At 43.1% G+C, this 21,672-nt stretch overlaps 3 protein-coding genes across 10 annotated transcripts in view; all 3 read right to left on the reverse strand.

Annotated features, from left to right (window-relative positions):
- LOC6540871 (serine-rich adhesin for platelets) overlaps positions 1 to 6,827 on the reverse strand; it is a 41,314-nt gene extending 34,487 nt beyond the window's left edge. For 3 of the 6 annotated variants that reach the window (XM_015159732.2, XM_001968102.3, XM_015159734.2), the window contains exon 1: positions 6,673 to 6,823. The gene's annotated coding sequence lies outside the window, so the exon portion shown is untranslated. Of the gene's footprint in view, positions 1 to 6,672 lie in introns of all 6 variants that reach the window. The other 3 variants (XM_026979481.1, XM_026979482.1, XM_026979483.1) reach the window with 2 other exon arrangements.
- Positions 6,828 to 7,145: 318 nt separating this feature from the next.
- LOC6540925 (ribonuclease P protein subunit p30) lies at positions 7,146 to 8,347 on the reverse strand. The gene is made up of 5 exons (XM_001968104.3): positions 8,184 to 8,347; positions 7,932 to 8,119; positions 7,809 to 7,877; positions 7,481 to 7,755; positions 7,146 to 7,412 (listed from the first exon to the last, which is right to left on the reverse strand). The coding sequence occupies exons 1-5, from the start codon at positions 8,272 to 8,274 to the stop codon at positions 7,163 to 7,165; spliced, it is 873 nt and encodes a 290-aa protein (XP_001968140.1). The 5' UTR covers positions 8,275 to 8,347; the 3' UTR covers positions 7,146 to 7,162.
- A 236-nt stretch (positions 8,348 to 8,583) lies between these two features.
- LOC6540940 (tRNA-dihydrouridine(16/17) synthase [NAD(P)(+)]-like) overlaps positions 8,584 to 21,672 on the reverse strand; it is a 30,420-nt gene continuing 17,331 nt past the window's right edge. Inside the window, exons 1-5 of one of the 3 annotated variants that reach the window (XM_026978981.1) lie at positions 10,724 to 10,919; positions 9,973 to 10,414; positions 9,458 to 9,902; positions 9,231 to 9,396; positions 8,584 to 9,161 (exon numbers count right to left, since the gene is read on the reverse strand). In XM_026978981.1, coding sequence (XP_026834782.1) covers positions 8,679 to 9,161; positions 9,231 to 9,396; positions 9,458 to 9,902; positions 9,973 to 10,396 — 1,518 coding nt within the window. In that variant the 5' untranslated portion in view covers positions 10,397 to 10,414; positions 10,724 to 10,919 and the 3' untranslated portion in view covers positions 8,584 to 8,678. Of the gene's footprint in view, positions 9,162 to 9,230; positions 9,397 to 9,457; positions 9,903 to 9,972; positions 10,415 to 10,600; positions 10,699 to 10,723; positions 10,920 to 21,672 lie in introns of those variants that run through there. The other 2 variants (XM_026978982.1, XM_001968105.3) reach the window with 2 other exon arrangements.

Consider the following 21,672-nt stretch of genomic DNA (forward strand, 5'->3'; position numbering starts at 1 on the left):
TGGCGTGGCCGTTGTTACACAAACAAATCGGGCAGAGTAATTGCAAAAACAATAAACTAAAAGCAATAGTAATATACATATGTACATACGTATGAATGTATGTAGCACAGTCCGCGTTTGGGTAAGCAAAGCAGACATCTGAAAAATTGTGAAATTATACTTTACTTATTGCCTCTCTCCGGCCTCTCTCCTACGGCACTGTCTGTGTTTATGTTCATGTCTGCGTCTATGTCGCTTTGTGTCTCTGCGCACAACTGTACGTTTGTTTTAAATAAGCGAAAAATCGATTAAAGGTGATAATAGACAAGCAAATTTCAGTGTGTCCAACGACAAAGACGCGAGCCACATTTTTGTGACCCGACGACGACTACACCACCAACAATCCGATCCAATTCAATCCGACAAACCAACAGCACAGCACAGAACCGCACCACCACCATCAGAACGGTGGATTAGCTTTGGGTTTGGGCCGGGTCGTTCTCTGCTTCTTCTGCTTCTGCCTTCCCATGCCCCACCGCGTTATGAGCCATGAAAATCGCCCCCAAAAGAGTTCACTTAAGTCACACTTCTCGCCGTTGGAAAAGTGTTTCTCGTCGGTTGCCATCCTCGTAAAAAAAGAAATTTCTACGCACCACTTTTGTGCAAAAGTCTTAGAAGATTTTTTATTTTTACATTGGATTTAATAGGAACTCTACGTTAATAAACATGTCTTGAATGATTTAAGCCACCGTTCAAATACTCAACTATTATTTCTCACAAAGCAGTACAAATCGAGTCCAATAAACCTGAATGAATAACTCTACAAGCTTACATTTTGCAATAGCAACAATACAACACAAAAAACGGGGAGAGGGTTCGTTCACCTTTCGTCGTGGGCAAATGTATTTAGTTAACTCACAATTTTAACAGTTGCTTTGTGCTCTTGCTTCGCCTTTAGGGCCGACTCTTTTATCTTCAACTTTTCAAATGTAGCTTTAACTTTTCAAATGACCCACAGTCCTATAGCGACTGCAGCAGTGCAGAGTAAGAGTATTTCCAAATTCCCCTTTTGTCATAGCCCAATAACGTACATTTTAAAACAGATACAAAATTGCTCAAGGTCAACGTTGGCCATTTTGTATTATGCGGTATAATTAGTCAAAACCTAGTATTGTTCATAATTCACATAATACTTTTTACCAACACATCGAATTGCAATTTTAGTTTCACTTTATTTTTTGCAAAGTGTCGTCACATAATAGAAACTCGCAACGTGATGGGAGGATGCATATACATATGAACTCACGTACATATGTGGTAGAAATGTATGCATGTACGAAGAGATACATACATACGTGAACGAATGAATCTGGCTTTAATAACAATCAAGTCAAGTGGTTGGGTCCGCGCTAACAGTAACTAAAAAGTACAGTTGGTTTTTGTAAGAAAAGCCACATTCAACAGCGGCAGCCAAGTCCGTCACTTAGCGCGGTCCAAACAGAGCCAAAGAGCGGCTGAAGCAAAGAGAAGAAGGAGGGTAGAGTGGGGGGCGCTGCCAAAGCATAAGCAGAGCAAAGACAGATGGGCGCAGCAGCAAAACGCGCACTCACACACACGTACACAAAAATGGTAATAAAATAGGTAAAGTAACAGCGGCAGCTGTGGCAAAGAAGAAGCGCAATAGCAGAAAGCCACACACAGTTTTCCGAAAAGCCAAAGAGCTTTGCTCTGCTGCTGAGAGCCATCCGCCAAACTGACTCTGCAACAAGCTAAAGGTACACACAACAACAACAAACAGAAGTTCGTTGGGCAAAAATTACAAACACGTCACCGCCTTTTGAATGTGTAACGGAACTTTTATGGCAGACCCATTTGGCGTTAGAGATGAGTGGAATGCGATAGTTGCAGCATCGAAGTCAAGAAATTTATCCATATGCCTTCAACTTCGCTTATCTCAATTTTGGTATAAAAATAAATTGAACAGCTGTCGTTGCGAATGACTGATAAACATGTGCTTTAAAGTAAACTACCAATATTATAAGAGTCGCATTATATGCATTTTCTTCTAATTGTAATGTTTTAATGAATATTTTTCAAATCAAATATCCTTGAAATACCCACCGGATTATTGGATGATCCCTGAGGAAAACTTTTTGAGTATCTTTAAGAGCTAATCGGTGGATGCAGTGACATGCCACGAGGAACTCTGACGATGAGACGATTTGCAAAGTGTCAGACGAGAGGAAGTGCAAAACTGACGCTATGTTTCCCGCTAGAATTACGAAAACTACGAAAACAGGGGAGCTAAAGGAAGCCGAGCACACACACATGTAGGACACAAGTCCTGACCCGATTATCGAGTTAAAACAGTTTTATAAAATTTGCACCTGGACCTAAACCGGATCGAATGGATATAGAGCCGCCCATTGTCAATCTAGCAACAATAAAACGGAGAGAAGCCCGAAAGAGCGAGAGTGGATAGCCGCTCTCTCGAGAGAGCGGTGTGCCGGCTGAAATCGAGCGAGCGGCGAAAGCACACGACAAAGAGAAACGAGAGAAAAAAAAACAACCCAACAAGTGAAACGAGCAAAAATTTTGTCGACAGAGAAAAAAACAAAAAGGCAAAAGCAAAGCATAGCGTACGATAAAGAGCAAACCAAAAGCAAAGCAAGTATATCACGTGCTGCGGTAGTAGATGGGAAGGGGGCAGACGGCTGAGTGAGGGGGCTGTGTGCCGGCCTTTGGCGGCAGCGCTGTCGGCGTCGTAGCCGACGACGAAAAGCATGAAAGACAAACAGAAAGGAAAAGCGACTGAGAGACAAAGCGACAGACCGACTGTTTCGTATAGAAAGAGAGTGGGCAACGGAGATTGCGATGAGCCAGTCAAAACAAAAAGTGCGAATAAGCCGAGAAGGCAGGGCAGGGAATACCGAATAGATTAAAAAAGTTTAAAAAAGCTAATACACATTTGATACGTTATAAAAAATGTATAGCTTATATGAGATTAGTTTCAGTCATTGCATGCAAATACAATTTTTAGAAAATCATAAATAATATGTATGGAAAATTAAATTAAATTTGTATAAAAAGGTGCAGAGCATTGACTATAATTCAAGTGTTGGTAGTGGATACCTTATTATCATGACTTTGTACCGACCAACAAAATATTGTTGCACTCATATTAACTAGTAGTCCGCTTGTGAACTTTGAAGAATACAATTATTTCAAGTCCGGCAAGAAAGTTGCGCTTTGCAATTGCTGTTGGGTGGTCATCAGATGTGAGAGATGGCAAGGGAAAACTCGCGAAACAAAGCAAAGCAAAGAAAAGACGGCGAATGGCGGCGACAACATTACGGCGACAAGTACAAAACACGTATTATGCATGTGTGCCTGTGTGTGCGTGAGTTGGAGATTCGCATGATTCGTGCAAATTCGCCGCATAGTTGTTCCTGCTATTTTATTCGCATTCGCATATCGTGATGCCTTTTGTTTGTACATGTGTATCTGTATCTGCATCTGTGTGTGTTTGTTGGCCTGGGTGTGCTGTATTTGTGAGTTGGGGTCGTCGTCGTTCATATGTTTGCCTTGTTGTTGCTGCCTGACGCTGTTTGGTCGGTTTTGATTCGGTGTTTTGGGATGGATGATATTATATGGTCGCTGGTCTCTGTCGCTGACTCTGCCCGGTTTTCCGTCCATCGTTCGGTTCTCTCGCCCGTCATCACTCTTCTTGTTGCGTTCGTCGCTCATTTTGATTGGATACAGTCGTACCTCGAAAGCCTGAACTGAACTTTACTAAAATCATAATTACGGATTCTGATAACAGCAACCGATTTCTAGGGTCAACATGTAGACGGTATAAATTTTTTTGTAATTGCACAATAGTTTTATATATTCAATTTATAATTCGATTTTGTAGAACCCATTATCTATTATCCTACCAGCTATTTGGCTTGTTGCCCAGTTCGAGATAAGAAAGCTTCACTATAGTTTGCCTCAGATTTCTGCCCCCCCTGGTGTTCTTCTCATTTGCACGTCACGTAAGTTATTTTTTTCGCCGAAGCCCGAACGAAAACAAGAACAACTGTAAGCAATGAGTGGAACTGCCCACTCGCCCCAACTTTAGCTTTATTCGCATTTTAACGAGTGGGGGAGGGAAGGAGACGGCAAGAGGCGAGGTGTAAAGGGAGAAAACAGGCGTGTGACGTTTTTTCGCTGCTTTTTCTTCTTCTTCGCCGAAAAGAGTTGATTGAAATTATTTCGCTGGCGTTTGTGTTTGTGACTTTTCGCTCAATTCGTTTATATGTCTGTGCTGCGTGTCTCGCTGAGTGTAAGTGTGTATCTGTTTTCGGTTAAAGATACATAATTATTTCTAAAAAGCATTTTCTGCCTGGCCATTGTTGTAATTCGCTCGCACTTTCACGACTCCGTTTGGAGAGGTGTACTTACATTAACAATTTATTTGAAAATAGTATTACTCACCGTTTTTCACTTATTTTGTTCTGCTAATCCATTTGACTTTATCTTGTTTATTATCGCAGGTTCTCACAATTTACAGTTCATTTGTACGGTTCACGTTGCTCTCCCTAGTTTTTTTGTACCGTTTTCTTGTTTTTTTTTTTTGGTTTGGTTTTTGGTCACGCAATCATTTTGGACGCAAGTTATCGATAGTTAAGCGCAACGAAATGACAGATGACGGCGAATAAAAGGGCAACAAGAAGCACAACAACAATGCTAATTCAAGTGTAGATACACATGCGAAATAATAATTGTAGCACAATTGCCGTTGCAAGAAGAAGACGCAATGGCGAAAACTACAAAAGCGCAACGGTTGCAATTGCGAGGCTGTTGCTTCTTCTTCCCGCGGCCCGATCCCATCTCACTCACTCACTCACACAAACGCGCGGTAATTACAATTAAAAGTAGTTTTTTACAGCCGAAAAGAAACAAAGAAATCGATAGATATTGCTGGAAATGAGGGGAAAAATCTCTGCGTCTTGGTAATTGCACCAGTAAAAAAAAGGAAAAAGGCGAAGATGGAATGGAAAAATGGGAAAAAATTGTTACAGCCGCCGAGTGGAAGAAGAAGAGACACACAACAGACGACGCGACGCGTCGAGAGCGGCGACAAGCGCATGAATTTTACGCTCTCTCATCAATTGCGCGTCGTAGCGGCGGTGTGTGTGCAAGAGCAGACCAACAGATCGAAAGTAGGAGAGAGAGAGGGAGTGGGAGAGGCAGAGTGGCCCGGCTAGAAAAACGTGTGTCCAAGCACTGGCAACTGTGAATGTGTGTGTCGAGTCAGAAGTGAGCGAGTGGAGCGAGGAAGATGGAGGCAGACAGATGAGTTGACACAGCGACCGAAGCAGAGCAAAAACCAATCAAAGAGGAAGAGCCGCAAATGGGGATACCGTTGCATATGTGCACTGTATCTATGTGAGTACTACTTCAGACTATCAATATCGAAATATTGATGCCAGCTACAGTGCAGCTTGGTCCAAGAATACCAAAACAAGTATAAAAAAATATTACATATACTCGAGTTTTTAATTGTTTTTTTTTTTACCATGGATATAAGTTTGTAGAAAAAAGGAGGACTAATTTGATCTTCAAAAACTGGGACTCATTGAACCTGCAGTTTGGTTGGCCAGATTTTCAAAAAGTTTTCTTTATTCTTGACATTTTTCAAAATAAACGTTAAATAAAATCACACGTTAAATAAAATGAAGAAAAATAAAAACAATTAATGTGGGTATATGATTTGCACTTCGGTTTGTCCCATCGCAATAATAACAAACTGTGAAAAGAGCAGCGAGAACGTTGACTGCGACGTTGGCAGAGCAACTGTAGCAGTGGCCATTATGGCAGATGGATAAATGCGCCGACGGGGCATGAGTGAGGGTGGGGAGAGGATAACGCAGATTGTCTCCTGCACAGGTGCAAAATGTGCGGCGCTGCATCTCCCGAATAATGTTGGCAACACTGCAGCGCAACGGGGCACAAATACATACACAAAATGTATGCTACGCGAATTATGCGAAAAAGTCCTAGTTAAAACAGCTACACTTTCTTTTATTTGGTAAAAAGCGGGGGAAAAGAATATGGCGATCAAGAAGCAGGAGAAAATAAATCAAAAGAGCAGGCAATAATCAAAGTGATAATTACACCCAAACAACATGATGAAGGCGAAAACGCAAACGAGCATCGCACACACACAAACTCCCCGATGATGTCCATTTTTAATTGTATTAGACGGTCGCCGCTCACACTTTTGCATTTGATTTTTGATGTTCTTGGGCAATTTCGCCATTAATTAATCGCACATACACATACACGAACACAGGCGCATAGAGAAATGCACTTGGAACTGCGGGGGAAAAAACAATTGAAATTGGACGTTGGCTGCTGCTTTTCAGCTTTTCTTCGTCGTCTCGCGAAATACATTTCTTTTGCTTTGCCGTTTTTCTTTTCGTCTCGTCGCTTGTCTTCTTGCTCTTTTTGCTTTCTCTGTCTTACTCTCCGCTCTCCTCTTTGCACATTTTTTCCTTTCAAGTGTCTCGGTCTCGAGCACTTTTCAAATGCTAATTTCGCTTAAAATACGCTCAATTCCGCTCGGATTTGGTGCTTTTCCAGATGCCGGCACCCTGGCAAGCGTTTTTCCGCAATTTTTCTCAATTAATTTGCACTTTTAATTACCGTTTAACGCAAAATTCTAGCAGCAATTTTCAAGACAACGCGACACACACATCAAAGACCTCCATTTTGTTTTGTTGTTGTACGCTAGAGCTGGGACGAAAATCGATGTGGCCAGAAATCCCGGATACCTCCAATCGATGGTTGCAGAACAACCATCGATATTGTATGTTCAGTATCGCTAGTAACGCACCAATGTTAACAAAAGGAAATATTTAATATATAGAATAAGAACTTAGACCTTGTCCAAATATCTTTCCATCCATTAATATAACCATATTTAGCACAGTGCATTTCGTATAATTAGACATTCCTATGTGCATGCCCTTGCCCTAAGCTTAAGTACAAATGTTCAAAACATTTTGCTGGACCCAAACCCCGTGTAGCCTAGACCCAAACCCCTTACTTTACGTCATCCGGTTTACGTACTCATTTCAAATTTCAACATTTTATTTTTTTTTTAATTTTATTTAAGATTTATTTTAATTCTGTACTACGCCATTTTTAGTCGTTTGATAGCGTGCTCAGTTTCGTCCTTGACTTCAAATGCATCCGCTTTCATTTCGTCGTCTTCTGTGCTTTGCTCGTCCTCCGAGCTATCCGAGAATACTATGGGTCCATTGCCCTTGACAAACATGACGGTTTTGCCCAGACGCCGCGACTCAGCCTTCAGAAAAAGTTGCCGGCAATGCCGGTCCACAGCATTTTTTCCTTGGTCCTCTGACAGGCCGAAGATAAAGGCCCTTTAGAATGGAAGTACCAATTAGCTTTCAACTTAAAGGTAATCTAGATAGATAGATAGACATCTTACAAATTAGCAACATCGTAAGGTCCTCGCAGCTGGAACTCGTGCGCCGCACCACTGCTGAAGATAATGTTCTTGGACTTTCCTTTGGTGCAATAGTTCTGGGCGACCTTTATCATGTCCTTCCTGTAGTTCGAGTCGGCAATGGATGGAGCGTATTTGATTTCGAAGAACATGCCCCGACGCACTGCCACCTGGTATGCTTTTCGGTTTACCAACAGTCGTGACCCAGCCGCAGGATCAAAGGTTATCAAGTCCCCATTGAAGGCGGTGCAGCAGTGCTTGGATTAACCCCGATAATTAAAGATTTTAAGTATGACCTATAGCGACTTACCGTCAGGGCGGCATCTGTTTTCGGCTGGCCAGCGATTAGATTGAACTTCCGCAAATTTTGTGAGACACTCTACAGCAACAAATACAAATTAACTTGCTATTATCCATCTTCAAGTGTTCCTACCATCGCGTGGGCCACATTGACGTCTACGTAGAGAATGGTGATTCTCTGCAGGATCCTCAGCTTGTCCTGGAACTCCCTGCGCAGATGCTCGATCTTGTGGGGCTCGGGAAACATCTCGCTCCCCCTTTTCCCTGCCTCCTTTTTGCTGTGGTCGAAACTCTGGTCGATGGCAACTGTTTTGTAGCCCGCTGCAACGAGTTTGTCGCATGTCGCTGGAGACTTGTTTGAAGTCATTCATTTGTGCCTACTCACTTTCCACCAGCTCGCTGAGCAGGGCTCGCATCACCGAGTCGTCCTTGTTGTAGGGAACGCAGAAATCGTAAAATGGCTTTGTTTGCTCCATTTCCTGGTTTGTTTTGATTTTTTGTGGCCCACGGCGTGCAACCGGTGTTTAGAGTGACCAGCTATGGCCAAATAAACGGAAAGCGGGTGTAACATTCAAGCAACACGGCACACGGTCACTCTAGCCTCAGTGTTATCTTTTAAATGGAGAACTTTAAAAGTATAAACACATAAATAATGTGCGTACACACAAAGTGGCCATTACTACGATGTGGTCAATACAAGAGCTTCTTAGTTACACGTTGCTCAAGATGAAACCCATTTTGTAGCCCAAAGTAAGAATAAACACGCAAATTGGTGAACAACTCAAAGACAACGATGGAGGCAGTTTTTGAAACGAGCTATTTTTATTCGCAGTCATGAAACAAAAACAAGGGAGGTATTGCCTAAAGTGCAGCTTTAAGGTCAAAGCGGCTCCCGCGCATCGGTGGGGGCTATCGTCAGGTCGTCGTCTGAATTTCTGGACACGTCGTGGTCATCCTTCGGCGCGACGTGCTCCTCGAAGAGCTTGGCCTTGGCTCGACGGGATTTGATCAGGATGCCGTGGCCAGGACAATCGCGATCGTTGTTGTAGCACCTGTCCTTGCAGCACACGCGGCACAGCTGGAACTCGCACTTGGATCCCTGGGGATTGGCGCATTCCGAGCAGTACTCCAGGCGCCTCTCGTGCCGATGCTGGATCTGGGCGTCCGATTTGTTGGGTCTCCGCTGCCGCCTCCGCAGCTTCTTCATCCGCTTGCGGGAGATCTCTTTGCCGTCCTTGTCGAAGTACTGCCGCTTGGCTCTGTTGGGATCCTCAGCCTCGCGCACCTTTTCGGCAATCTTCTGGCGATGGGACTCGGGTGAGGCGCGTATGTAGGGCTGACACAGCCAGGGAGAAAGTGGCAGCTGTGTGGGTGATATTTTTGGCTCATCATACATTCCACTGTATTACAGAGATCCCTACGAGCAACTTACATCTTCCTCTGATCCAGCAGCCATTTGTTCGGGCTCGTATGGCACCTCGCCCTTGTGGAACGGTTCGTATTTTGCCCGCACCTGTTGCACGACGGTTTGGAATTGCACTAGCTGATTTGCGGTGGCCAGGTATTGCCGTAGCTCGGAGTTCTGCCGGATATTCATACTACAAAATAAAAAATGCACCTTTGAAGAATGTGTTTAGCTTCGGAAGTGGAGAAGCTTACATGTGATGGAAGAGCTTGAAGAGGTGCCCTCGTATGAAGGAACTCGGGCACGGATGGAGCTGAACGAGCTCCAAGTACTCATGTGCCATTTGCCAGACGGGCGGTGAGATTCCTCGGAAGATGGCCGGATTGTGCAGATTGCCCTCGGCGCTCATTACGCCATCGACTCCCGTTTCCGCCAGGCAACGGTGTACGTCCTCCAGGCCCAGGATGTTTCCGTTGGCAAGCATTGGAATCTTGATGTGCTGCCGCACACTCTTGATGTAGTTCCAATTGGCCACCCCGGTCAGCGGACCCTTCTGCTCTCTGGTCCTGCCGTGCACGGTCAGGAGCTGGCAACCGGCAGCCTCCAGCATCTTGGCATACCTAATGGTCTTCTCGAGGTCCTCGAAGATGCGAATCTTGCAGGTCACAGGAATGGCTAGTTTTGCGTGCAGCGTACTCACTAGAGTGAAAAAGCAGATTGCATCACTAGTCCCATAAGCAAGCAGGAAAGCGGAGTCTTTTCTACTCACCAATCTCTGTCAGCAGCTCCCACTCGTCCTGCAGAAAGGACCCGTAGTGACCCCTCTTGGCAATGGCCTGCGGACAGCCCAAATTGATGTCCACCGCATCGCAGTGGTCCTGCGCCAGGAGGGCTGCATCCAGGATTTGCTGAGCATCGTTGCCACAGAACTGGATGATCAGTGGCCTGTCCTCGGGACACGTCTGCAAGGCATCCTTGCGATACTTGGGGTCTGTGGCGAAGAGGTTCGCGTGATACATGGGCGAGTAGCAGAGTTCGGCGCCGTACCGCCGGCACAGCATTCGCCAGGCCAGCTCGCTCTGATCCACCATGGGTGCCACCACATAGCGCGGGGATCCCAAGGAGGAGCGGTAGAAGTTGTAGCCTGTGGGCTTGCTAGGACTTTGGGCCGCGGCGTCTTCGTCGTTCACCATGGCGAATTCAAATGAAACCTGGAAAAAAGATGGAATTGATAAGCTCAACTTGATGTACAACTTTTCCCAGCGACGGTGATCCAGGCCCAAATGACATTAGTCATCCTGCGAACGGGTTGACAAACAGCCGCAATGCAGTCTAATATTGTGGCTCATTCTTTACCGGACAGCAGGGGGCTGAGTTTCCCAAGGCACCCCACCCACCCACGCATTTTCACAATCAGCAGCAACTAATTAGCGACGCATTAGCGCGAATGGGAGCGGCCGAGCGACTGGGAAAAGCCACGCACAGATGGGCAAAGCCAAACAAATTTGCATTGAGCTCACACAGGACGAAAGCAGGAACGCGAAGCGAAAGGACTCCCAAAGCACACTAATCCTCGTGCTGACTATATTTCGAATAAACGAGATAAAATGTTATTTTTTAGATCTTGCTAGTAAGGGCTTAATGCACGTCCGTTGTTCGAGCCACCTGGTTAGGTAGCAAATGCTCTTAAAGACTCGTTTCTTGCACCCATTTTGTAATTTCACTTTTATTGCATCTGCAACTGCAATTGCAACGCCCAGTGGTTGTTCGCGCTTGCTCCAATTAAATTTCTTCAACGACTCCAGCGGGTTTTCTTTAATGCCTTAACGTTTCGCTTTCGTTTTTGGGGCTTGGCCCAGGCAAAGAAGCGTGAAAATTGCGCTCTAAGTCAATGCACATCAACAAAAGCAACAATTACGAGCAAAGCCGAACTCCAACTACTACAATGCGCACTAATTGAGTTATTCAAGTTGCGCATGCAACTCAAAACTGAAAAGTTTAGGCCCTTCTTTCCAGCAGTTTATCGGAATTTCGGATTGCGTTGCATGTGTCCCACACTCAGAAGTTAGGAGGGACTTAAGAAGGTGCAGCATGAGGTCGTGGGGCTCTGAAATCCCATTAATTTAAATAACTGCGACATTTTACCCTCATCAGGCGGGACAGAGGTAAAGTAAGGTAACCATGTGTTTACCAGCTTGCAGCCGAATAATCCCGCAGTGTAATGGTGACGAAACGCACCTGCTCTTGTGCACCCGAAAACAAGGCATCTCTGGCTATCGCTTGCACAATAAGTTGCACAACTTGGCCCGATTGGAAGTTTACTTTGCAGAATCGCAGACAAGCACTGTGGAAAGGAAAAAGTTTTTGCATTGAAAGTTTACTGACCGGAAATGGCATGCAATTTTATCAATGGCGAAGGCCGATTCCCATCTATATGCTATTCTGCCAGGACTTTTCAGACTTTTCCTGTTGCTCAGCTTTTTTCGGTGACAATGCACGGAACCTTTTGCAGGCAATGTCTGCCAGTAATTAAAGCTTAAATGGGCGGGAAACTTTCCGGCCCCGAAAGTAAATTGCATAAGAAGCGAACCGAAGTAAAGTGCAGGCCCCAAAAAAAGGGGCGTGGCTGCCGTTTCGCCGCCAGCTGTTGGCTTCGTTATAATTATGCCCAAATTACAGCGAAGCTACCAAATGAGACGTCCATGGGTACGGAGGACGTACCAGGAGCAGGAAGGGAACGAGCAGCCGCAGCTCTGGGCGCTTGCAATTAAGAACTTTTCCGGAAGCGGAAGGGGCCTTCAAGCCAACTGCAGAAAATTACATGTTCCTTTTCTTATTTGCCGAAAAGGTATTCAGCTCCATTCAGTCATCTTCCATAAAGGGCATTTGCTTTGGGAAATACTCCATTTCTAAATACTTTCGAGATAGAAGCACACTTTTTTTTGAAGAAATCTATTCTGGAATTGATTGAAATGAGTGCCGAAATATCTTGCATCCCATCCCCATCAGCCTGCAATCCACATGCACGCCCAGCGGAGCAAATTACATAATTCCCAGCCAGGCCCACAAATTCGGGTGGTCAGCCGCAGGGTGGCCAAAATCGCTGTGTGAAATGTGCAATTGCGGAGACCGCAGACAGTGGGACTTTGTAGCGCATCTGCCGGATTTGGGAGCGACTAATTGAATCAGCAGCCGACACTGGCTATCGCTGTTCAAAGCTTTCGATTTCTGCGGCGCCGGCCAGAGATAATTAATAATTTCCGCACCAATTAAGGCGCTCCAAGACCAAGAGCAGGTTCGGCTTTCACTGGAACCAGAACCAGGTGCGGGCTCACCCGACCATGGCTACCCTCAGCCCACGGACACGCCTCCAAGCCGCCCATCGCATGCGGTGGAAACCAGCCAGCCCCCGGATCCTGCTTTTCCAATTTCCAAATGGCCCTACCAACGAATTCGCAGTGGGGCAGTGTAATGTATTTACTTGGTGTTAACCTTGCTGCGCGCTGGTCAGCGCCATAAAAAATGCAAAGGCTTAAGAAAGGACACGCCAACAATGAAATCCTGGGCACGGATCGAGGGATGGCACCAGTTCCTAGCGATGGGAAAGAGTTGTAACTATAACTGTGTGCTTAATTTAAAAATTTGCTCGAAAGCCTAATACTTGTTGAAATAAAACTCACAAAAACTCCCTTTCTGCCCATGACCTTCGAAAATCCATTAAAAAATATTCAAGCTGAGCGAGCACAAAACGCCCCTGTCTAGAGAATCCACTTTTCGGAACTCTGAGGCAGATAAAGATGAAATATTAGCCGGGCCCTGATAAAAGTTCCTCCAACGTCCCCGTGACAAAAAAACCCGACACCCAATCGAGCGCTGAGGGCCACTCCAGACTGCAAACGAAGGAAGCTCGATAAAAAATTGGTTTCGAGCAAAAATGTGAATTAACTTGCTTGCCATTCAACGAGGCGTTAAATCCTTTCAACCAACAGAAATGCTTCAAAATGGAAGAGGAGGGGAGTGACCTGCTGAGTTTGCCATTTCAACTTTGCCATCATCTACGTCTAATTCTTCCCTGTGGTTCTGTTTTTGCGTGGCTCCATCTACGTGCCCTGCCCTGCCGCTTACACTGCGCGAAAAGCGCATAGCGCTGAGTTGGCATAGCAATTGATTTAGTAGTCCAGTAAAACCTTTGGCATTCACCTATGCTCCTCTGACTTAGGAGCTACAGTTGATACTCGGCTGCTACGGCTTTTCCATTCCTCATTTCTTTTCCTGTGGGTCTCACACTTGATTTGCTGGAAAACTTGTACCGCGACAAGCAGAAGGAAAAGCTGAAATGGTAAGGGAGCAAGGAGACAAGCTCACTCGAAATGACGATGGCAGCTCCAAAATATGACCTCATTCCCACACGCAGACACACACGCGCATGGTTTTCCATGAGTTTTCCTCGAACTACGCACACAGCGAAAATTAGCGGAAGAATGGAAAAACTCAATGGCAAATGAGCAGCTGACAAGTTTATACACTCTTACGCATGGCATATCAATGTTAAAAGATGTATTACTTAAATATTCAAAATGTACTCTTTATTTACGTGGCCGTTTGTATGGAGTCAGGATCGGGAAAACGAAGTTTTGCTACCACTTTTCTTCGCTTTCCCGTGCTCAGCAAGTGCAGTGAAAATTTAAGTGGTCAAGAACGGGTTGCGAAAATGGACGGGGACCGTTTGGTGTGGTCGATTTCAGCACAGGCTTCTCGGAACCCTGTGGAAAACCTCCTCCCCATTCGGCACGCAACTGGAAACTCCCCGTGGCGTGATGGCTATCAAATTGGAAAATAAAAACACTCTTAGCGTGCAGCCACAAAATGCAACAATATTTAAAACACACAACTAAATTCGAGGAGCAGCACCGACAAGCATGACTGGCATGGAAATGGAAATCATTCCCAGATTCGACCGTATTGTCCTTTTTTGAGTAAACATTTTTAAGTGGCTTCCAATGTGTTTGAAGTGATGAAAAGCGGTTAAATATTTGCTTGGAGAATTTGCAACTTATCTTAATCGGATTTTGAAGTGGCATACCTTAAAATGTTTCTGACGCAATTCTCTCAAATTCTGCATTCAAATTTAGATATTTATTTTTTCTCAAGTTTGCCTACAAAATGTAAATTTTTATGGTAGTAGGTTGCTACAGAAAACCAAAAGATCGCTGGTCACCTTCTGCAATTCCTGTTCGCCTGGTAATTTAAACCGAAAAATCTCACAATTTTGCCTACAAAATGTACATTTTTATGGCAAATTTTCGGCTTGAATTACCAGGCCATCATAATCAGTAGCAGGTTGCTACCGAAAACTAAACGATCGTTAGTCACCTTCCGGAGTTCCTGTTCGCCTGGTAATTCAAACCGAAAAATCTTACAATTTTGCCTACAAAATTTAGATTAAGTATGGCAAAATGTAGATTTTTCGGCTTGAATTACCAGGCGATCCTAATCAGTAGCAGGTTGCTACCGAAAACTAAACGATCGTTGGTCACCTTCCGGAGTTCCTGTTCGCCTGGTAATTCAAACCGAAAAATCTTACAATTTTGCCTACAAAATTTAGATTTATGTATGGCAAATTGTAGATTTTTCGGCTTGAATTACCAGGCGATCATAATCAGTAGCAGGTTGCTACCGAAAACCAAACGATCGTTAGTCACCTTCTGGAGTTCCTGTTCGCCTGGTAATTCAAACCGAAAAATCTTACAATTTTGCCTACAAAATTTAGATTATTACGTATGGCAAATTGTAGATTTTTCGGCTTGAATTACCAGGCGAACAGGAACTCCGGAAGGTGACCAACGATCGTTTAGTTTTCGGTAGCAACCTGCTACTGATTAGGATCGCCTGGTAATTCAAGCCGAAAAATCTACAATTTGCCATACGTAATAATCTAAATTTTGTAGGCAAAATTGTAAGATTTTTCGGTTTGAATTACCAGGCGAACAGGAACTCCGGAAGGTAACTAACGATCGTTTGGTTTTCGGTAGCAACCTGCTACTGATTATGATCCCCTGGTAAATTAAGCCGAAAAATCTACAATTTGCCATACATAAATCTAAATTTTGTAGGCAAAATTGTAAGATTTTTCGGTTTGAATTACCAGGGGATCATAATCAGTAGCAGGTTGCAGGTGCAGGTTGCTACCGAAAACTAAACGATCGTTGGTCACCTTCTGGAGTTCCTGTTCGCCTGGTAATTCAAAACGAAAAATCTCACATTTTTGTCTACAAAATTTAGATTATTACGTATGGCAAATTGTAGATTTTTCGGCTTGAATTACCAGGCGATCATAATCAGTAGCAGGTTGCTACCGAAAACCAAACGATCGTTAGTCACCTTCTGGAGTTCCTGTTCGCCTGGTAATTCAAAACGAAAAATCTCACATTTTCACATTTTTGTCTACAAAATTTAGATTATTACGTATGGCAAATTGTAGATTTTTCGGCTTGAGTTACCAGGGGATCATAATCAGTAGCAGGTTGCAGGTGCAGGTTGCTACCGAAAACCAAACGATCGTTAGTCACCTTCTGGAGTTCCTGTTCGCCTGGTAATTCAAAACGAAAAATCTCACATTTTCACATTTTTGTCTACAAAATTTAGATTATTACGTATGGCAAATTGTCGATTTTTCGGCTTGAATTACCAGGCGATCATAATCAGTAGCAGGTTGCTACCGAAAACCAAACGATCGTTAGTCACCTTCTGGAGTTCCTGTTCGCCTGGTAATTCAAACCGAAAAATCTTACAATTTTGCCTACAAAATTTAGATTTATGTATGGCAAAATGTAGATTTTTCGGCTTGAATTACCAGGCGATCATAATCAGTAGCAGGTTGCTACCGAAAACCAAACGATCGTTAGTCACCTTCTGGAGTTCCTGTTCGCCTGGTAATTCAAACCGAAAAATCTCACATTTTTGTCTACAAAATTTAGATTATTACGTATGGCAAATTGTAGATTTTTCGGCTTGAATTACCAGGCGATCATAATCAGTAGCAGGTTGCTACCGAAAACTAAACGATCGTTGGTCACTTTCTGGAGTTCCTGTTCGTCTGGTAATTCAAAACGAAAAATCTCACATTTTTGTCTACAAAATTTAGATTATTACGTATGGCAAATTGTAGATTTTTCGGCTTGAATTACCAGGCGATCATAATCAGTAGCAGGTTGCTACCGAAAACCACACGATCGTTAGTCACCTTCTGGAGTTCCTGTTCGCCTGGTAATTCAAAACGAAAAATCTCACATTTTTGTCTACAAAATTTAGATTATTACCTATGGCAAATTGTAGATTTTTCGGCTTGAATTACCAGGCGATCATAATCAGTAGCAGGTTGCTACCGAAAACTAAACGATCGTTGGTCACCTTCCGGAGTTCCTGTTCGCCTGGTAATTCAAACCGAAAAATCTTACAATTTTGCCTACAAAATTTAGATTTATGTATGGCAAATTGTAGATTTTTCGGCTTAATTTACCAGGGGATCATAATCAGTAGCAGGTTGCTACCGAAAACCAAACGATCGTTAGTTACCTTCCGGAGTTCCTGTTCGCCTGGTAATTCAAACCGAAAAATCTTACAATTTTGCCTACAAAATTTAGATTTATGTATGGCAAAATGTAGATTTTTCGGCTTGAATTACCAGGCGATCATAATCAGTAGCAGGTTGCTACCGAAAACCAAACGATCGTTAGTCACCTTCTGGAGTTCCTGTTCGCCTGGTAATTTAAACCGAAAAATCTCACATTTTTGTCTACAAAATTTAGATTATTACGTATGGCAAATTGTAGATTTTTCGGCTTGAATTACCAGGCGATCATAATCAGTAGCAGGTTGCTACCGAAAACTAAACGATCGTTGGTCACCTTCCGGAGTTCCTGTTCGCCTGGTAATTCAAACCGAAAAATCCCACAATTTTGCCTACAAAATTTAGATTATTACGTATGGCAAATTGTAGATTTTTCGGCTTGAATTACCAGGCGATCATAATCAGTAGCAGGTTGCTACCGAAAACTAAACGATCGTTGGTCACCTTCCGGAGTTCCTGTTCGCCTGGTAATTCAAACCGAAAAATCTTACAATTTTGCCTACAAAATTTAGATTTATGTATGGCAAATTGTAGATTTTTCGGCTTGAATTACCAGGCGATCATAATCAGTAGCAGGTTGCTACCGAAAACCAAACGATCGTTAGTCACCTTCTGGAGTTCCTGTTCGCCTGGTAATTCAAAACAAAAAATCTCACATTTTTGTCTACAAAATTTAGATTATTACGTATGGCAAATTGTACATTTTTCGGCTTGAATTACCAGGCGATCATAATCAGTAGCAGGTTGCTACCGAAAACCAAACGATCGTTAGTCACCTTCTGGAGTTCCTGTTCGCCTGGTAATTTAAACCGAAAAATCTCACATTTTTGTCTACAAAATTTAGATTATTACGTATGGCAAATTGTAGATTTTTCGGCTTGAATTACCAGGCGATCATAATCAGTAGCAGGTTGCTACCGAAAACTAAACGATCGTTGGTGACCTTCCGGAGTTCCTGTTCGCCTGGTAATTCAAACCGAAAAATCCCACAATTTTGCCTACAAAATTTAGATTATTACGTATGGCAAATTGTAGATTTTTCGGCTTGAATTACCAGGCGATCATAATCAGTAGCAGGTTGCTACCGAAAACTAAACGATCGTTGGTCACCTTCCGGAGTTCCTGTTCGCCTGGTAATTCAAACCGAAAAATCTTACAATTTTGCCTACAAAATTTAGATTTATGTATGGCAAATTGTAGATTTTTCGGCTTGAATTACCAGGCGATCATAATCAGTAGCAGGTTGCTACCGAAAACCAAACGATCGTTAGTCACCTTCTGGAGTTCCTGTTCGCCTGGTAATTCAAAACAAAAAATCTCACATTTTTGTCTACAAAATTTAGATTATTACGTATGGCAAATTGTACATTTTTCGGCTTGAATTACCAGGCGATCATAATCAGTAGCAGTTTGCTACCGAAAACCAAACGATCGTTGGTCACCTTCTGGAGTTCCTGTTCGCCTGGTAATTCAAAACGAAAAATCTCACATTTTTGTCTACAAAATTTAGATTATTATGGCAAATTGTAGATTTTTCGGCTTGAATTACCAGGCGATCATAATCAGTAGCAGGTTGCTACCGAAAACCAAACGATCGTTAGTCACCTTATGGAGTTCCTGTTCGCCTGGTAATTCAAACCGAAAAATCTTACAATTTTGCCTACAAAATTTAGATTTATGTATGGCAAATTGTAAATTTTTCGGCTTGAATTACCAGGCGATCATAATCAGTAGCAGGTTGCTACCGAAAACTAAACGATCGTTGGTCACCTTCCGGAGTTCCTGTTCGCCTGGTAATTCAAACCGAAAAATCTTACATTTTTGTCTACAAAATTTAGATTATTATGGCAAATTGTAGATTTTTCGGCTTGAATTACCAGGCGATCATAATCAGTAGCAGGTTGCTACCGAAAACTAAACGATCGTTTGTCACCTTCCGGAGTTCCTGTTCGCCTGGTAATTCAAACCGAAAAATCTTACAATTTTGCCTACAAAATTTAGATTTATGTATGGCAAATTGTAGATTTTTCGGCTTAATTTACCAGGGGATCATAATCAGTAGCAGGTTGCTACCGAAAACCAAACGATCGTTAGTTACCTTCCGGAGTTCCTGTTCGCCTGGTAATTCAAACCGAAAAATCTTACAATTTTGCCTACAAAATTTAGATTTATGTATGGCAAAATGTAGATTTTTCGGCTTGAATTACCAGGCGATCATAATCAGTAGCAGGTTGCTACCGAAAACCAAACGATCGTTAGTCACCTTCTGGAGTTCCTGTTCGCCTGGTAATTTAAACCGAAAAATCTCACATTTTTGTCTACAAAATTTAGATTAGTACGTATGGCAAATTGTAGATTTTTCGGCTTGAATTACCAGGCGATCATAATCAGTAGCAGGTTGCTACCGAAAACTAAACGATCGTTGGTCACCTTCCGGAGTTCCTGTTCGCCTGGTAATTCAAACCGAAAAATCCCACAATTTTGCCTACAAAATTTAGATTATTACGTATGGCAAATTGTAGATTTTTCGGCTTGAATTACCAGGCGATCATAATCAGTAGCAGGTTGCTACCGAAAACTAAACGATCGTTGGTCACCTTCCGGAGTTCCTGTTCGCCTGGTAATTCAAACCGAAAAATCTTACAATTTTGCCTACAAAATTTAGATTTATGTATGGCAAATTGTAGATTTTTCGGCTTGAATTACCAGGCGATCATAATCAGTAGCAGGTTGCTACCGAAAACCAAACGATCGTTAGTCACCTTCTGGAGTTCCTGTTCGCCTGGTAATTCAAAACAAAAAATCTCACATTTTTGTCTACAAAATTTAGATTATTACGTATGGCAAATTGTACATTTTTCGGCTTGAATTACCAGGCGATCATAATCAGTAGCAGGTTGCTACCGAAAACCAAACGATCGTTAGTCACCTTCTGGAGTTCCTGTTCGCCTGGTAATTCTAAACGAAAAATCTCACATTTTTGTCTACAAAATTTAGATTATTATGGCAAATTGTAGATTTTTCGGCTTGAATTACCAGGCGATCATAATCAGTAGCAGGTTGCTACCGAAAACTAAACGATCGTTGGTCACCTTCCGGAGTTCCCGTTCGCCTGGTAATTCAAACCGAAAAATCCCACAATTTTGCCTACAAAATGCACATTTTTACGGCGAAGTGTAGATTTTTGGTACCATGCGATCATAATCAGTAGCAGGTTGCTACTAAAAATCGGTTAGCTTCTGAAATCTCTGTTCGCCAAACGATCGTTAGTCACCTTCTGGAGTTCCTGTTCGCCTGGTAATTCAAACCGAAAAATCTCACAATTTTGCCTACAAATTGTACATTTTTCGGCTTGAATTACCAGGCGATCATAATCAGTAGCAGGTTGCAGGTGCAGGTTGCTACCGAAAACTAAACGATCGTTAGTCACCTTCTGGAGTTCCTGTTCGCCTGGTAATTCAAACCGAAAAATCTCACAATTTTGCCTACAAAATGTACATTTTTACGGCGAAGTGTGGATTTTTGGTACCATGCGATCATAATCAGTAGCAGGTTGCTACTAAAAACCAAGTGATCGGTTAGCTTCTGAAATCTCTGTTCGCCTGGTAATTGACACCGGAAAATCTTACAATTTGACCTAATTAAAGAGGCAAGGATAATCAATGAATTCAGAAATTTATTGTTTCAATTATAAAATTCATAATTGGATATCCTTTCTAACCTTATCCTGTGTTTATACATAGGACCTTGTCTCGCATAAAAATACTCAAAATTTTTTGAACCTGTCCTTCACACTTGGAGACCCAGCAATGCATGTTGGCATTTCTCAGCCGGCTCAAAGCCAGGGCAGCTGGTGGTCAGAGCTTAGACGCACAAATTGGTGCTCAGATAACGCATATAATAAATGCAGAGTGAACGATTTAGGAAGTTTCAAATGCGGTACACTAATAATTGTCTTCAAGTACACGCTTCCTAGCTTTATTGCTACGTTCGCTGACGTAATAGGCCATAATAAAAGACCGAAGCATGTAGCCAGCTCGCATCGAAGCCCTTTCAAGGACATTGTGATGGCAGCTTGGCCCCAACGACAAAGGGGCCAGGACTTGAGGAGATGTGGCGACAATTTGGCGTCTTCGGCTGGGCGTTTCCCCGTCAGCAGGCCACAACTGAAATGGGGCCAAGTTATGGATGCAGCGCCCTTTGCCTCGCATATGCACATAAGGGGATCTCTGTTTGCCAGCACTCAATCTTTGGAGCGGTCACAAAAGAGGCGGCCTCATTTACTATTCCATCTTAACTCGTTACCTTGCATCTTGGTTGGGTAATTGATTCTCAGGCGCCAATGCCTCAGGTTGAAGGTTCTTTGACGCGGTTCCTCTTTTTCCTGCATACACGGGTAAAACATCTGCGAAATAGCAAAATAACACTTTCGCAATTCGCTCATTTACAGTACAAATGCTATGAAAACAGAATTTCAATACAAGATGTTAGAGGATTGCACACCGCGGAGGATATAATGTTTTGTAAAACACTTTGCAAATTCGAATACTTCTAACGCTAGGATTTATTCTGTACATGTATCTGTTTTGCCCTCAGCACACAGGAACTTGAAACGAGGAGAGCAGAAATCTGCAGTCACAAAATTGAAGGGTTGTCAGTGGGCCTTGTCTGATATATGGGTATGAGGTATATGGTATATGGTATATGGTCTATTTACGAAGGATGCGGATGGGCCTAAACCGTGTGCTTCTGCACTTAATTATATTTGTATGCCCAGACGACGATGACGATGACGCTGACGGTGAGGAAGCCAAGCGGGGCCAAAACCCAAATTGAACG

The sequence above is a fragment of the Drosophila erecta genome, unplaced genomic scaffold, assembly GCF_003286155.1.
Source record: "Drosophila erecta strain 14021-0224.00,06,07 unplaced genomic scaffold, DereRS2 tig00000055-arrow-pilon, whole genome shotgun sequence".
Taxonomy (NCBI): Eukaryota; Metazoa; Arthropoda; class Insecta; order Diptera; family Drosophilidae; genus Drosophila; species Drosophila erecta.

Coding starts and splice junctions, on each gene's coding strand:
- LOC6540925 (XM_001968104.3), bottom strand. CDS start 8,274: ATGGAGCAAACAAAGCCATTTTACGATTTCTGCGTTCCCTACAACAAG. Junction 7,878..7,931: donor TCAATGTGGCCCACGCGATG/GTAGGAACACTT, acceptor TTGTTGCTGTAG/AGTGTCTCACAAAATTTGCG. Junction 7,756..7,808: donor AAACAGATGCCGCCCTGACG/GTAAGTCGCTAT, acceptor GGTTAATCCAAG/CACTGCTGCACCGCCTTCAA.